Source organism: Crotalus tigris, unplaced genomic scaffold, assembly GCF_016545835.1.
Source record: "Crotalus tigris isolate CLP2741 ecotype Arizona unplaced genomic scaffold, ASM1654583v1 scf7180000017639.5415321, whole genome shotgun sequence".
Taxonomy (NCBI): Eukaryota; Metazoa; Chordata; class Lepidosauria; order Squamata; family Viperidae; genus Crotalus; species Crotalus tigris.
The window spans coordinates 1,543,377-1,561,055 of record NW_024096532.1 but is presented as its reverse complement, the minus strand read 5'-3'; the positions used below and the strand labels follow the sequence as shown (position 1 = coordinate 1,561,055).

Sequence of the window (17,679 nt, the reverse complement as noted above, 5' to 3'; positions counted from 1 at the left end):
GCTCGAGAGAGAGAGAGAGAGAGAGAGAGAGAGAGAGAGAGACGCTCGCTTTTGTAAAGGAAGCGATTGCGCGAGAGACAGGAAACCAGGAGGCGCGCAGGCAAGCGGGAGATCCCCAATCAAAGCGTGTGGATCCCAGCCGGGGAGGCGGGTCTCGCTCTGCTCGTCCTCGCCTTGCATGTTGCACGAAGTTGAGACCCTCCGGCCTCTTTTGCCCGCCCTGCAAAGTGCCCCCACGCCACCCTCCCTTTGGGACAACTCGCGCGTGGCGGAGAGGGCTCCCTTGCCCAGGGTGAGTTACTCGCGTGGGACGGGGAGATTTAAGGAAGGGACGGGGGGAATCGGGGTGGAGTGGAAAGTACCCCGGAGGATTAACGCTGGGGACGGGGATGGTATGGGGGCCCTAAATTCTAGGCGAGGGTTTGCAACCCCGGATTAATTTAAGCAGGCTCCTTCCAAGTTCCCGGCATCCTCCAAATGAGATGGATTACGATGCCCTTCGTCCCCAGCCAATGTTGCAATCCAGGGCAACAGGCGGGTGCCGGATAGAGGCGGGAAGCTAGTCTAGAAGTGCTTGCCTTGAAAATGTGTAGGACAACTGTTGAAGAGCAGTTAGTATTTTTATAGAGCTCAGACAACTGCGTTAAGCGTTTTTATGTAATTCGAGATATAAATTTGGTTACTTAAGGACCAAACGAGATTTCTAGGTTATCTAAATCTCGAATTTTAGATTTTTAGAAACCAGGAGATTCTAAATTCTAGTCCCCACCGTAGGCAAAAATGGTGACTGAGTGACTTTGGGGCACTCTCTCTCAGCCCAGCCCAGCCCACCTCACAGTTGTGGGGAAAATAGGAGGTAGAAAGATTATTGGACATGTTTACCCCCTTAAGCTGTTTATAAAAAAAATAATAAAGTCAGGATATAAATAAAGATTATTGGGCATGTTTATATCCCCTTGAATTATTTATAAAAATAATAAAGGCAGGATATAAATAAGTAAACAGAACCCCTTAACCCCTGAGAGTAACTTCAGGCTATCAAAGATTTTGTTTCAGAAATTATTTTCTAAGATTTGCCCTTTCCTCCAATGTTACTGAGTTATTGTACTGTGGAAAAAATGTGTTCTACATCTCCCTCCTCAGAGGCATAAATCTGAGACCCGGAGCACCTTCTGAGTGGACTGAAACAGGCAAGGAAGAATTTGACAGGCCTTAAATTATACTGTACTTATTTTTACTGAGTTGCCTTTGACATAAAAACTATACCTTTATTTCTTTTGGAAATTTATATGATTGCACAAAATTTCCCTGAAGTGTTTTGCTTGACCTGTTATTAAATACGCTTCTACCATTCCTCCAAGTTCTGTGGCTATTTAACCTGAAGAGGAAATTCTCACTGAATTTCAATATCATCTTTGGCAACGCAAACTCAATATTTTCCTTTAACCTCTGGGCCCATAACTTGCATTTTTCTTGCATTACAAAGCCTCTATCTATATACAATTTGTTTTCTTTGCCTGTACAGGGCACTTCCCCCTTCTTCCTTGCTTGGGTTTTTGTTTTTTTTTTTTGTTTGTTTTTTGTACATTAAATGAGTTCTTCAGAGCCAGCTGGAGAAAGGGGTGTGTATAAAATCTGTTTGAGTGACTCACAAGAGGGTGTTGGATCCTCTGGACTTTCCTTCATCCGAACTGTTATCTAGTTGGAGAAGGGTAGAAATAAGTGGAAGGTAACTTGGTTTCTCTGGAACTCTGATCTGGCCACTTGGGTACATTCAGTGGCACCCTTTTAACACAAAGGAGTCTGACCTGTGGGGAGAGAAGCAAAAGTTTGGGAAGACAGATGTTCATAAGTTACAGCTGGGAAAAAGCAGGCTGAATGTAGAAGTGGAGTGGCTTGTGCAAGAGCATGCACAAGGGTGTAATCCTAATAAATAGGAAAGAGCTTGTTTTTTTGTAATCTTAAAGTAAAGGGTTATTTTGTAATTGTACTTATTTGCTGCAAAAGAAATCAGAAGCTTTATTTCTTTTTATTCCTTTTTCATTTTTTCTTTTTTCTTCCTTTCTTTACTACTTTTATTCTTTATTAGTTTTGGTTTTTATATTCTTTGTAAAACTTTTAATAAAATATATTGCAACCTCCCCCTCCCACCAAAAGGATGTGATCACTTTCCACTACTGAGAAACAAAGATTTTTGTAGACCAGCTCAGAATGCAGTTATGCAGGAAATCCACATTTTTAAGGATTTCAAAAAAAAGAGAGGAAATGTTGCTCATTCTTGCTCTCTTGAATTCTTCCTGACTCTTAACATTCAGTATCCTCTGCTGCTGCTACCGGTACATCTGATAGTGTGGTCTTAAGGATGTGTTCCTTTTTTTTTTAGCTGCTCTCTCCTTTTCCACTTTTCTGCAGTTTATTCCTGAAATATGTTTTCAACAGTCCTGAGAAGTAAGATGTCCAAGACTAATAGAAATGTTTCTTCTTAACACCCTTAAGTTGTCCTTTTCTATTTAATACAACAAGATCAGTCTTGGCAAAAGTATGCTTCAAGCTAATTTCAAAAAGCACATATGTCTCTTGGTGGCATGCCTTATTCCCTTTCCTTATTATTACAGAATTTATTACCCTACCCTGCTGATTCATTGCTGAAAACCACCCCAAGTGATTTCCAAGCAGACAGAAGTATGTAAGAGGAGATGTTGTATTTTTGCAAGCCTGGAGATGAAGTGATAAAAAGAAGCATTGCCAGATTTCATTGCTGATCTGAGCATCAGAGGTGGATGGGGGGGGGGAGAGACAACCAATCAGCATTTGAGTCTTGATTGATTTGTCTTAGTCTTTCTCAGTTGGGATTGTGATATTTGCTATTGATTCTGCTTAAGATTGATAGTCTTGCCTCTCTCACAGAGCAAGTTGGCAACAACTGGTTTACTTTAATTGATTCCAAAAGGATGATGAGTCCTGATTAATATTTAGATAGCCTGAGGGCTGTAGGCTACAGTGAGAAGTGAAGGATTGTCTCGGAAGAGGCCTCAGTTTGAATGAAGCTTTAGTAGCCTTGCTCAACTTACTTAGTCTTTATGACTACGTAGGTAAATAATTACCTTATCTCACAGTGCAAATTAAATTAACCACACATTTTTATTTTTACTTCATAGTGTTTCCTCACAAGTGCCAGGTCTGCTTATTTTGGATCAACCAAGTGTTGATCAACTTGGTTATGAAAGTAATTGACCAATCGGCTTGTTGCCAAAGCCTGATGTTGTGGTCTGAGAGAAAGAGCAAAAGAGCGACTGGCCCAAAGTCACGCAGCTGGCTTTCTTGGCTAAGTCAGAACTAGAACTCGCAGTCGCCTGGTGCTTTAATCAGACAAAACTGATTCTCTAAGTTAACCACACATTTGCTGAAAATACGTGTTGGGCCAGTACTGCTTTTTAAATCTGTTATTAATCTCTTGTATCAAAATAATATTCCCTTTTCCCTGTCATCAAGTTCTCAACCTCAGGTGGTCTGATCTACCTGCTTTACTTTTCCATACATGTGTATAGGCAATCAAAAAAATCACAAAATCACTTCCTATTTTTCCCGTTATATCCCTTCTTTCTCAAAATTCAAGTGCAGAGCTGGTGTCACTGCCCTGTGCTCCATATTTCCAATATTTCTTCCATTGATCCATGCAGATTGACCTAATTCTGTATTTCTTGCCAGCTACAATGTCACCTGATGAAATTGTCTACTTGGCAGTCCTTCTCATCTCTATACCTGTTGGCTTCCTCTTCAAGAAAGTGGGTAAGTGTGAAACCTGAAGAAGGAAATGCTGCTAGGTACCTGTGCTGGACCAATATGTATATAACCATCTGGTCAGAGCTTATATAAGTAGCATTTAAGGGGTTAAATGCTGTCTCCTTAAGAGATGGCTTCTGGGAAATGTAGTTTAGTTGTTACATGATTATATCTGTGTCCTAATTGGTCAGTTCTATGTCTTAATTAGCCATTGGGAGGGACTTCAATGTTTTATGACAGGATTTCCTGGCAACAGGCCAGCATGTAAAGTTTTGTGTAGTACAGACACAGGACCCTTTGCTCCAATGAACATGGGGTGAATCTACCTTTAATTTTTTACACCACAAGATTGGACAGATTATGATATGTGCCTTAGAAGAACTCTTCTTAACTGTGAGTTATTATTTAGAGATTCCTGAAGAATAAATAATCTGAATATTAATCTGTCTTTGGAGTTAATCTGTGACAAACAGGAATAAAGCAAATCTCTTGTTTGGATCAGAACAGTACCTCATAAGAAACTGTCCTGGGATTCATGTCAGAAGGCCTTGCCTTTAACTCAACTCCCTAAAGGGCTTCCTGGTTTGAGCAAACAAGTTGTATGAAGTGCATATCCAAAGGAACTCTGAGAAGACGGGATGTGAAATGGAGCTGTTGTCAATCCTTTTAAATGGGGATGGTGAGAAATAACAATACATGGGATCTGCATATTACAGGTAGTTCTTGATTTATGACCAGTGGCTTAGCAACTGTTCCAAGTTATGATAGACTTCCCCAGGAGTAGTTATGACCTGGTTCCAAACTTTTAACAGCCGCAGGGCCCCTTCCCATGGGCACTCAGCAGCTGACTCACATTTAAAGCCTTTTGCAGCATTCCGTTGTCACAAGGGACTGCATTTTATGATAGTGTTGCTGAAAACTGAAATTTCCAGATTTTGGCAAAAACGATCCACAGTGAACAATTGGTTTGCTTTACAACTGTTGCATTCACTTAACAAATGCTGCCAAAGTGGTTATAAAATCAGGTCTGTCACATAGGTGATCTGCTTTACAACCATCGTGACTGGCAACCGTAATGGGCAGATTCCATTACGGTTGTACATTCCTGGCTATTTGCCGTGATCCAAGAAGGTTCTTGGATGAGAAGCGAAATGTTTTTAAAGGAAAAACTTAAGAAAGTCCCGTTTTATCTTTTGGAAAAAGCATCTTTGGGACAATCGTGACCTGGCTGATTGCAAATCTCCATAGGCAATTTTATAAGTTTTATTTGGATGTAGGTTCTTAGAAACTGTGGAGCTGGATAGGTTGTATATTCAAGCAAGCAAATAAAGTATGCCTCAAACTCACAGTTCAGGGTGTACATCTTTAGACGATGGAAAAATGTGTTCCTTTCTTTGTTTAATAGGTTCAAAGACCAAAAAATATGGGGCAGCTTTTGTAGGACTTGCCCTTATCCTGGTGACTTGCCAGATCCACATCCTTCACTCTCTTATCACCATCCTGGGGACGTGGCTCATTATCAATATCTCACCAAGGTAAAGTGACCTAACAAATATGGTGGCTGTAAGATGGTCTGACAGATGCAGAGAAATGCTCTGAGTTTAAAAAGCAAAGACGGGATTATAACTTTCCTAATTTTCCTAAAATCCAACTCTCTCTCCCTCTCTCTCTCTCTCTTTCTCTCTCTGTGTGTAGGTAGGTAGGCATGTTCCAGATTTTGGAGAAAGACCCTCAGCGGATGATGATGTTCTCCAGTTGAGTCCAACTCTTGTTGATTCTAGGGGCCGGGTCTCTGCACATCTTCTGATCTTGCACTATTTCTTTGAGGTTTTCTATGCTTTGGCTGGTGTCAGCTTTGATGGTGTCCAGCCATCATGTTCTTCGATGGCCTGGTTTCGCTAACTTTTCCAAGCATACCGTATTTTTCCGTGTATAAGATGCTATTTTTTCGTGCAAACACCCTCTTCAAAAATCAGGTGCATCTTATACACAGAAAAATAATGGTAACCTCCGCAGCCCAGGGCATGCCTGTGTGGTTCCATGCAGCCTGATGCAAGTGTCAAGCCCCTGTGGTCTTACCACTAATGGGGGGGAGGGGGAAAGATCTTCTGCTGGTGGAACTTGCAGATTTGCCAGCTCAGCTGTTTGGCACTCCACCGAACAGCTGATCGGCGCAGAGAGTGTCTTATACATGGGTGCATCTTATAGATGGAAAAATATGGTAATTGCTTTCTCCAGTAAATTCCTCTACATGACATGGTCAAAGTAAGTGAGACTTCTAGTAATATGTCTGGTGTTGTGCCCTCCAGTATTTGTTAGTCACCTTTGCTTTCCAAGGAATACACAGGAGCCACAGCTCATTGAATTGATTTTCTTCCTGTCTTGCTATTTTAAAGTCCAATTTTCACAACCATATCGGGAACAAAATAGAGTGAACTAATCTACATTTGGTTTCCAGGCTAATGTCCTTGTTTTTCCATAATCAGCCCATGTTCATCATTGCTGTGCAACCCAGTGCAATCTAACATTTTATTTCTGCACTGCATTCATCGCTTTGAGCTATCTGCGGTCCAAGGGAAGTGAATTTTTTCCACACTTTCTATCTTCATCATCAATTTCTATTTGGATGTTTCCCTTGCAATGGTTATGAGCTTGGTCTTTTTGATGTTCAGAAAATTCTTACTTTCTTCTTTGATTTTCTGGATCAGGTGTTCCAGACCTCCTTTGGTTTCTGAGAGGAAAGTTGTATTGTCAGCATATTGAAGATTGTTGATGTTACTTCCACCAAATCTTTACCCCAATTTTTGATTCTTCAGGGTTTAACTTTCTCATAATTTTGGCAAACAGGTTGAATAAGAAAGGGAAGGGAATGCAGTATTGTTGCACTTCTTTCTCTATCTTAAACCAATTGGTGTCTCCATATGGTATTCACACAGTGGCTTCCTGATTTGTGTTACAGTGATATTCACAAGATTTTTCCATGATCCAGTGCAGATCTGCAATATGGTCATGGGTGTCATGACCACTTTGAAAGCCGGCTTGGACAACTGGTAATTACCTTCTGCTGGACATTGCTGTATAATTTTAAGCAAAATTTTTCTGATGCAAACAATGACACCAATTGTGTCATAATTGGAGCAATCTTTAGAGTCACCCTTTTTGTCAATGGAATGAACATTTCACTATTTCCAATCCTGTGGCTACGTGTTGATTTCCCAAATTTTCTGGCCCAGGTCTCTAATGATGGTGAGCGATGCAGATTTCAATAATTCCTCAGGGATAGTGTCAGAATCTGGAGTCTTCTGTTTGGCAGTTGGATCATTGCCCAAATATTCTCTTTCTCAAGGAAGATCGGTTCTATCTCTTTTCATGTCATCCTGAGACTGGGCTCCTTTGCTATCTGCATGCAGCTGTTCTGTATATTCTCACCATATGTTCTTGATGCCTTGTTGGTCAGACAGTTCTCTCCCTTAACTGTTTTTAATGATGTCTTTACGAGCAATAAATGTTGCTTGGATCTTTTTAACTTGCATAAATGCAGCTCCTTAAGGTTTTGACTAATTCACACATCCTGCTAAGCAATGATTTGCTTAATTGTGGTAAGCTATGCTTTTTTGGTTTACATAAAACTGATCCCTATTTTCGCAGACCATGCTAAACCAAAACCAAACATAGCACATTATGACACCTCTAATGTTAGGATTTCTGGTTTCTAAAGGTTATCTATACCCTCAAGTGGGCAGAATCTTGTATTCAGTCTGTTCAAATCATCTCGGCTGAAACAGATCACGTGGTTTCCACTTGCCACATGATCTCAGCAGGTTGACTGGAAAATTCTGAAAATTTCAGTCCATGCATCTTAAAAGTTGCTAAGGTTGAGAAACAGTAGATTAGAAAAGTGGTTAGTTTATGTGGGACAATCAATGCAAGGATACCTATGTGTGCTTTTGAAACTGGTGTAGAAAAAAGGATTAATAATGATAACCTCTCTGCTTTTTTTCTCTTTTTTTAAAAAATAGGACTTGTCATCACCTGACACTGGGATGGACATTTTCCTACTTACTTTTTTTCCGCACTGTTACTTACTTCAACTATCCAGAGCCAACACCATTCACCAATGCTGTGCAACTTTTGCTCACTCTTAAGGTATCAGACTATTCTTGGGATAATGGGAAGGAAGGGTGTTTAGCTTGAAGGGGAATTAAGGTTCTTTTTTTTCTGGAATTTTTGTCTCCCAGCTGCTGAGCTTAGCCATTGAGGTACAAGAACTCATTCAGGCGAAGAAACAGGAAGTGACAACCTTTACCAAAACTCCGATGATTGGTGCAGTTCTCCAAAAACCGGGGCTGGTGGAGATACTGTGCTATTGTTACTGCTATGTGGGGCTTATGACAGGTAAGGTGAGCTGGCTAATAGGAAGTGTAATATGTCTACAGGTATAAACACCTGTGATGCATCTTCCCTTTCACAGTCTTATGAGCAGTGGTTTTGTGGACATTTTAAAATGTTGGCATCTTCTCGCCACATGTATTAATATCAGTAAGGGAAAATATTGGGCTAACGAACTACTCTGTATTGTTACAATTTCTTTTTAAAGGAAAAGGTAGTTAAGAGATCAGAACAAGTTGAAAACAATAAAGCCCATTCCACTTTTACCTTCTCATCTGCTTCTCACGTCAGCCACCTATTGCTCTTGGTATTGTGCCTGATCATTGTGTGTAAATGTGGCCTCTTGTATTTTTTGCAGAAGTGTGTTTGAAACTACCTTGCTGATCAGACAGAAATAACTATTCTTCCCACTAGCCTACACACTTCACTTTTACAGCTTCTCCTTTTTGTTTTGTGAGAATTGCATGAGAAATGATCATGTAATGCTGCTGCAAACAGGAAGACAGGAAATTACAACAAAAAGTAAGATACCAGGCATTATGCTTTTTTGCCAGAATCTATAGGAAATCATAAAATTGTGCAATTAGCACATCCCTGTGTATTTCCAAATCACACACAACCTTAACCCAGCAAGCCTATCCAAAACAGAAGCCCCCAAAACATGTTGGATAACATCTCACAACCCTCCACTAAATTACAGGTAGTTCTCGAGTTAACAATTGTTCATTTAGCGATGATTCAAAATTACAATGGCACTGAAAAAAGTTATGACCGGTCTTTGCATTTATGATCATTGCAGTGTTCCCATGGTCACTTGAATCAAAATTCAGGTGCTGGGCAATGGGCATGTGTGTATAGTAGTTGCAGCATCCCAGGGTCAGGTGATTGCTATTTCCAACCTCAGCTGGCTTCCATTCCATAAGCAAAGTCAATGGGGTAAGCTAGATTTACTTAATGAGCTTGTGTTTCATGTAATAAGTTCAGTGATTCGCAGCAAAATGGACATAAAATTGGACATAACTCACCTAAGAACTGCCTTGCTTAGCAACAGAAATCCTGGCCCCAGTTATGATCATAAGTGGAGGACTACCTATAGTGGCCTTGGATTAAGAGAAATAGTGTGAATACAACTAGAGGAAATCAGGGTATGGAAACAGTGTCTTAAGTGATTCAACTGTGTATGTGTGATGCTCTCTCTGGCCTTGTTTTATTTTTCCTCAGGCATGCTTCTCCCTCTGCTCTTTGATCTTAATATTTCATTGTTTTCTGTTTTGGTACCCAGGCCCATTTTATCGCTATCGTACATATCATGACTGGTTGAGCCAGATTGAGCCTTCTGTTATCCCTAGCTGGCGGCCGATGCTTTCCAGATCCAGAATGATCCCGATCTTTGGAATATTTTTCCTGATTGTCTCCCACTTCTTCCCCCTCGATTACGTCCGAAGCAACGCCTTCTACGAGAGAGGACTCCCTTTTCGCATCTTCTACATGGTGCCCATCTTCTTCGTCTTCCGGATGCGCTTCTATGTTGCGTGGCTTTGCGCCGAGTGCGCCTGCATCGCTGCTGCTTTTGGTGCCTATCCAGTCACTGCCAAATCTCGGTCAGGTGGGGGACCTACAGTGGAATATGAGCCTTTAAGTCGGTAAGTCAGGAACCTCTTCCTTTGGCTCTGCCTTCTCTAAAATACTTCTGGTTTTCACACAGCACTAATAACAGTGAATTGTTACCACAGGCTTCATAAGAAGTGCTTTCCTGGGGCCACTTCTCACCAAAAGAATCACCACCAATTCCTTAGATATAGCAACGCTAAAATATTCCGCCTTATTTGTGGAGTTGGGACAGTTTAAAGGAAACAGACACATTGATCTTTGCAGAGGCTTTATGTCCACCTTCTCTTTATTTTTCATTGAACATGTACAAATTGGGCCTTCGTGTGTTTGAGTTCTACAGACCAATTTTAGAGTCATGAGAAGTTCCTTCTCAAATAAGAAGTGTACTAATTATAGCATGGAAATGGGGTATATATTTTTTCTCACAGGATGCTGATCTCTTTCTGGTTCATATGATTGTAACTGACTTAAAACTCAGTTCTGATTCTTGCATGAAACTTACCTGAGGTCCCTGTAGTAGAACATTGGTCTAATTCCTGGCCCTTGGCTTGTCTGGACATACTGTTTGTTCCAAAACTCATTCCATTCATAACTCAAGAATTCTTGTACCTTGAATGGGATTTACTCCCTGCTTTCGCCCACGCATTCATTAATCGAATCCATGGGTGAATGCGTGGCTCATTAACTGCACATGGAGGGCCTAGTGATGGAACAGGCCCCCAAGGCCTCCCCGCCCCACTAAGATACCTCATGTTTCCCCCTCTCTTCCTGCCCCGCCGGACTCACCTTGAAAAGATCCGTCTCCTCTTGGCTGCTGCCACCCGGATCTGAGGCTGGGGGACGTGCCTCTAGCGGCCCAATCCAGGTGTTGGAGGCCTTTTCAAGGCCACTGCCACCCAGATCTGAGGCCAGGGGATGCTTCCATGTACCTCCGGAGGCCTGTTTCTGAGCGGCAGCAGTTTGGAAAAGGCCTCCGACGCCTGGATTGGACCTCTGGAGGCATGAAGCGTCCCCTGGCCTCACTTCCGGATGGCAGCAACCTGGAAAAGGCCTCTGATGCCTGAATCAGGCCTCCTGAGGCACATGGAGGCTTCAGTTCCGTTCTCTGTTGCAGAGAACAGAAGCCTAAAGTACCATGAGATCACGCAAGATCAGTAGCATGAGATCTGGCACCACTGATCTTGTGTGATCTTGCATTACTTTAGGTTTCCGTTCTCTGCGAACTCACTGAAGGCCTGGGGCAGCCAAGAAAGCGAAGGATCTTATTCTTCCCAGGGTGAGTATTGAAGGCCTAGGGCAGGGGTAGGCAACTTTGGCTCTTTTATGACTCGTGGACTGGCTCAGGAATTCTGGGAGTTGAAGGCCACGAGTCATAAAAGAGCCAAGAGAAAAGAGACCCGGGGCAGGGGGGAAGGGAGGGAATAACAAGGGGGAATGTTGCAGTGCCACTGCGGTCATTCATAAGGGTGAACAACTGCCGTGGTGTGGCAACATTTGTAATTCCAGGACTTGCTCATAAGCACTAGGGGGCACTTATTGCATAACTGTGAACATTCACAATTCAGGGATTACCTGTACAACCATTATCTGAACTCCTTGTGAGAGAGAAATGAAATAGCACTGGTTGTTTGCATGTTAGTTCTGCTGAAAACTGCTACATATTGACAAGCTATATCCAATGTTGCACAGGAATAACACCCTTTGCTTTAGGTTAGCAAATTTACTTTGGGACCATACCAAAAGTAAAAACTAAGTTCTACTGCCAAATATCTACGGTAGTCCTGTTCGTTTAGTGACAATTCAGTTACAATGGCACTGAAAAAAGTGACTTACCACCATTTTCCACAGTTACAATCTTTGTAGCATCCCCAGGATCAATTGATCAAAATTCAGATGTTTGGCAACTGGTTCATACTTATGACCATTGCTATATCTCAAGGTCACATGATCGCCTTTTGCAACATTCTGACAAGCAAAGTCAAGGGGGAAAGCCAGATTCACTTAACTGCAGTGATTCACTTAACAACTGTGGCAAGGTCATAAAATGAGGCGAAACCCACTTAAGAAATGTCTTAACAACAGAAATGTTGGGCTCAATTATCATAACTCAAGGACTACCTGCATAGACAACTATCTTCATTTACTATTTTTAAGAACTCTGAAGATCACAAACAAAAGACTCATTAGTAATACAGAGTACAACACAGTTTAACAGAGCTAACCTTTCCATGACACTAGAGCAGACATGTCAAACACAAGGCCCGGGGGCCGGATGCGGCCCACGAAGTAGTTTCATCTGGCCCGTGAAGCCATCCTGGAAACAGTGAGGAAACGGCCCCCACTGCCTTGGCCCTAGCCCAGGCCAGCCAGGAGCCAATGTACAATCTTGTGGTGGCCATCTATGCTGAAACACATTCAGTCTTAGGTCCACAAGGCTGTCTGGAAACAGCGAGGAACCAGCCCCTGCCGTGTTGGCCCCACCCCCTGGGTGCATGCTGGGGAGGTGTCACCCTTTGTGAGGAAGGAAGAAATGCATTCTGCCTTGGCGCTTGCCCCGGTCCCACCTCCTTCCAGAGACCTCAGATCTGTCCCACTCCTGCCCAGGCCTCCACAGGCACCCTTGACGCGAACAATGTAGAGTTGGCCACGCCCACCCAGTAGGCCACATCATCCATGCCCACCCACTAGGTCATGCCCACCCTGGCCACACCCACCCGGCCCCCCAAGGGCAGCCGCAATGCTGATGTGGCCCTCAGTGAAATTGAATTTGACACCTGCACTAGAGGTAGTCCTTGATTTATGACCAGTCGTTTAACAACCATTTGAAGTTATGGCAGTCTCAGAATGGTGCTTGACAGCCTGTAAAACACTTCTGGCTGTTGTCAAATGTTTCACAGCACCCACTTGCCCATCCCCTCATGGTCACATTACCACATTTCAGCCACGTGTGGCAACCTGTTTGCACTTACAACCGGTTGCTAAGCGCCCCATGAAAAATGGAGACTCCTGCCTGAAGACCCCTCAAGGTCCCTTCAACTCTGTGATTCTAACTAGCTGAATATAAATTTGCAGATTTTTGTTTTGTCTGTGCCAATACCATTCTCCCTTCCAAAAAACAAGGTGTTCAAAACAGATGGCAGGTTATCCCATTAATGAACACGGTAGGAGGAAAGCTACATTGGTCTATGATAATCCCAATCAGAATTGATTCATTTGGAAAGGTAGTAGCAGATTCCATCTGTTAACAACATTTTTAAGGTCAGCCCCATACAGAGAACATTTTTAGAGCAATTCTGGACATGAAAAATGCATGAAAGAATTGGTTTTCTCTTCTCTTGCAAGCAGATCAGCTGACGGGGAAGCATCCAGTGTTGCCTATGATTATGAGACTATCAAAAACATTGATCCGCACGGGGCAGATTTTTGTGTCAAAGTAAAGGATGGCATGCGCTATTGGAACATGACTGTCCAGTGGTGGTTGGCACAATACATCTACAAAAGCGCACCGTTCCACTCCTACGTCCTGAGGTGCGTCAAGTGGCATTGGATTCAAATAAAGTGTCGTTGAGGGCAAGAAATAGTCTTTGAAGAGGAAGTGATAGGCTGGGCTTGAAGGTGAACTTGGAGGCGTGCGGTCAGTTGGATTGGCATGAGAGTAGGCTGTAGAAATCATCTTGTGGAAACAAGGATTCTGGGACAGGAGCTACTTGTTTTGAAGGCTCGCGGTGAACACTTGCATCATCACCCTTTCCCATCTTTGGTGACTCTATAGGGATTTCAGCTCCCATTGTTCTCAAGCCAACATAGATTGACCGGGATCTTGAAGTCCAAGACTTCTGTAGGTTGGGAAACACTGAGCTAAATTTAATAAGAGCCATAGCAGAGTTGGAAATGATCAGCAGGCATGTGAAGGATTTGGGGATAGGTGGGTGCTTGGATTGCTTTGAGGGGATGAATAAATGTCTTACCAGGCTCTTTTCTTTTCAGGAGTGCCTGGACAATGCTTATCTCGGCCTACTGGCATGGGATCCACCCTGGGTATTACCTCAGCTTCCTTACCATCCCGCTCTGCTTAGCAGCTGAGGGAGCCATGGAGAGTGGATTCTTGAGGCACCTCTCCCTGTCGGGGCGTCTTTGGGGTGACTGGATACAGTGGTTTCTGAAGATGAGGGCTTATGACTACATGTGTATGGGTTTTGTGTTGCTTACCTTTGAGGATACCATTCACTATTGGAGCTCAGTCTATTACTGCATCCATGTGGGAGCTGTGGTTTTCCTCATCCTGGGAACAGTGTTGGGGGCCAAGAGGAAATGGGGCTCCCCAAAAGGCAAACAGGGTGCTTCAGAGAACCCCCAGCAGCAGGAATGAGAAGGCAAAGTGATGTTGCCATAGCAAGGAATCCTATCATAGGCCCTGGAGGCTAAGGGAACAAATAAGACTCAGTGTAAGTTTAATTTTGATATGTCATGACTAGGTGGGGATTGAAGGAATAATCCGAGATTGAACTCAGAAATCCCTACTTTTGGTCTGCTTTGTGACAAGGCGATTTGGACATCCTAAAAATATTGCCACCTAGGCTATTCTACTCAGCACCAGGGGATTCTGAAGAAACTTCTCCAGATCTTAACTTCTAACCCAATGTTTCTCAGCCTCAGCAATTTTAAGATGTATGGACTTTAACTCACATGCTGGCTGGGGAATTCTGGGAGTTGAAGTCCATCTTAAAGTTGTGGAGGTTGAGAAATACTGTTCTGACTCTCTCTTTTGTTAGGTTTCTTTCTGGCTCTCACTCTATTTCCATACAGTTTGGAAATTTTACTTCTGACTCCTCTCTAGTCTTGGGGGGGGGGGTTGTTTTTTCATTTTTTTTTATGTCCAAATCTCAGCCATTTCATAGCATAAAGTAAAGGAATTACACCCAACTGGCTGTTATGGAACTATAACTCCCAAGAACTCCAGCCAAATTTAACAATATTATAGGCAGTGGAATTTATACTATAGCTGTACAACATCTGGTGGATCACACTTCTCTGTCCTTTAATTAGTAGAAAATTTTAATACGCATTCTGTAACTAAGTGGTCCTTGTTTCTCATTGTCGTTTTTATTTTCTTTAAATGTTATAAATATCTGGACATTTAGTGAGATTTCTTGAAAGGGTGAATTTGGGACTTTGTCCTTGGGTAGATAAGGAGGCTGTCATATTTGAGCTGCAAAAATCAGGATGGTCACTAGAGGATAGCTCCCATCTAATGGTCATCCAGATTTTGGCAACTCAAATATGGTAATTATATACAGGCTCTAAGATTTAACCCCAAAAAAAATTCCATCCTAATGTTTTCGATCATTTGTACAGTGAGGATGTGCAAAAATGTGTTAGGTCTCACAGAATCTTGAATCGGTGACTCTTTTGCTCAAAGAGATGAGATTCTGGAATGTAAGAAGATTTTTACAGGGCTGGAACCTGTTACATAAAAGTGACGGAAACACAAAGGTTAGTTTGCTAATGCGTAGGTACAGGTGGGCTGGTGAAAAAGTGAAGGAATCAGATGTTGCACACAAAGACTGTCATATTTAAATATGATACTGTTGAGCATAAGGAACAAATGCATGTTTGATTTTTTTTTTAGCCATGATATTTGGGCTGAAAAAAAAATAAAACTTTTTAGGGCATATAGGGCTGTGTCTTATGGGACCTAAAATGTATGCACTGAGTATAAAAGGGTGGATTTCAGTTTGGAAAACAAACAAATATATTAACTATCAGAAAAATGATTACTCAGGTAATATGTTTATGTCTTGAGAAAACTATACATGAACCTGCTTGTGTTTGCATTATTTGGTCCAAGCAAGTATTTTATTGGAAGGTACTTGGAAAATAAAAGAAGAAAAAAAACACACAAAAACTTTATTCTTTTGCACCATTACATCTTACTAGTCCTGAACAAAGCAGCAGAAGATACACATTGAGTATGAGAAGAGTAGTCTCCTGTCCCTTACTACAAGGAATTGGATTTCAAGTGTCTTCTTCTTTCCAAAGAACTAACCATCCTCTGTAATGTGAAACAATCTCAAATGTCTATAGCAGTTCCAGTTTCTTTCAACTATCACACTTTCCTGCCTCATTCAGTAAATCAAAAATATGCATTGCAATTTTTGTTTTGCTCAAACCAAATCCACCCCACTCAGGTCTTGCATCCTGCTCAGCTCAGCTTTCCTTCTCCTGAAAGCCAGCAGAATTACTTCTTCATCAAGCTGAATTCATCTCGGGTTCTCCATCTGGTTAGTCATAGGGTGACCCCATCAGGATATTTTAAAGGATGTTTAATGCTTTACTTATTAAAGCTTCTGGGCTGCTTAACACGTAATCCCCAAACCCCAATAATATATAAATCTGTGCTCAAGGGTGTGAGTGGCACAGAAAACAGAAAGAAACCTCACATATTTGTAAGGGGGAATGGCTAGACTGATACTATATACCACGTACAATAACAATTTCCCAAAAAACTCCACTTCAAATACTTGTTCACACTTTCATTCCTGAAGCTACTTATACTTTTCAAAAGAAATGTATGAAAGTTAAATTTTTATATTTGTATAATTTTACAATTATACAATTGTAAATGTCAATTCCTGGCAAACAGATGGGGAAGAAATGGAGGTAGTGAGATTTTATTTTCCTGTGCTTCAAGATCACCGCATATAGGGACTGCAGCCAAGAAATTAAAAGACGCTCCTGGGGAGGAAAGCTATGGCAAATTTAGACAGCATACTAAAACGCAGAGACATCACCCTGCCAACAAAAGTGTGTATAGTCAAGGCCATGGTTTTCCCAGTTGCAATGTATGGCTGTGAAAGTTGGACCATAAGAAAGGCTGAGTGCAAAAGAATTGAGGCCTTTGAACTATGGTGCTGGAGAAGACTCCTGCGAGTCCCCTGGACTGCAAGGTGATCAAACCGGTCAGTCCTAGAGGAGATCAACCCTGACTGCTCTTTAGGGACCAGATCCTGAAATTGAAACTCAAATACTTTGGCCACCTAATGAGAAGGAAGGACCTAATGCTGGGAAAGATTGAGGACAATAGAAGAAAGGGACGACAGAGAATGAGGTGGCTGGATGGAGTCACTAAAACAGTAGGAGTGAGCTTAAATGGGCTCCAGAAGATGGTAGAGGACAGGAAGACCTGGAGAAACATTGTCCATGGGGTCGCAATGGGTCAGACACGACTTCACAACTAACAACAACAACACAATTATACACACTTCCCTGGGTACACTGTTAATGTATTGTTCCTAAAAAAATTCTCCTATCTCCTAGTTCCTACTGCTCACAATTGGAGTGTATGAAATCAAGGGAATGATACAGCTGGATAATCTGCAGCCATGGAAGAAGATTTGAGGAGGTGAAGCAGGTACTCGGGCACCATTTTTTTTGCTGCTTTAATTTGGGAGTGGCTCATGACAAAAAAATCTCCAGCATTTTCTTTTTTTCAGCAAGATTCCTCCACCACCAATGCTGTCTTCTCTGATCTTGAATTATTATGCTCTCTGCAGACAATACTAGGAACTGATAGTTCTATGATTTTGATTAAATGTGAAAAGCTTTTCTGTATGCATGGTTGAAGAACAACTTTTAAATACTCTGAGGAAACTTGTTTGGAAAATCATTCCATTTGCATATCTGAATCCTTTTACATAGGAATGTCCTAGATAGAATATGACAAAAGGGTCCCAGGGGCAGCTGGCCTGTTCTCCTCTCCATCGCACGATGTTGTCACAGAGGGTCTGCCAAAGCTTGAAAAAATCTTATGAGTTAAATCTTGCTGGTCTGTGGTCATGGTTGTGACCACAAAAGATATTTAAAGGGGGTCCATGGTGAATAAAAGGTTTAGATGAC

At 42.0% G+C, this 17,679-nt stretch overlaps 1 protein-coding gene across 4 annotated transcripts; it reads left to right on the top strand.

The window, feature by feature from the left end:
* Positions 1-35: 35 nt before the first annotated feature.
* On the top strand, positions 36-15,688 carry LOC120304470 (lysophospholipid acyltransferase 7-like). 4 transcript variants are annotated; one of them, XM_039335070.1, is made up of 9 exons: positions 36-292; positions 2,616-2,682; positions 3,709-3,789; positions 5,189-5,318; positions 7,803-7,929; positions 8,022-8,178; positions 9,455-9,815; positions 13,129-13,311; positions 13,771-15,688. In XM_039335070.1, exons 1-9 carry the CDS (start codon positions 179-181, stop codon positions 14,150-14,152), a joined length of 1,602 nt encoding a protein of 533 aa, XP_039191004.1. In that variant the 5' UTR covers positions 36-178; the 3' UTR covers positions 14,153-15,688. The 4 variants fall into 4 exon arrangements, with proteins under 4 accessions (XP_039191004.1, XP_039191003.1, XP_039191005.1 ...); XM_039335069.1 differs by having other exon boundaries at positions 13,126-13,311; XM_039335072.1 differs by lacking the exon at positions 36-292 and adding exons at positions 5,479-5,537; positions 6,743-6,833 and having other exon boundaries at positions 327-3,789; positions 13,126-13,311.
* The last annotated feature ends 1,991 nt before the right edge of the window (positions 15,689-17,679 follow it).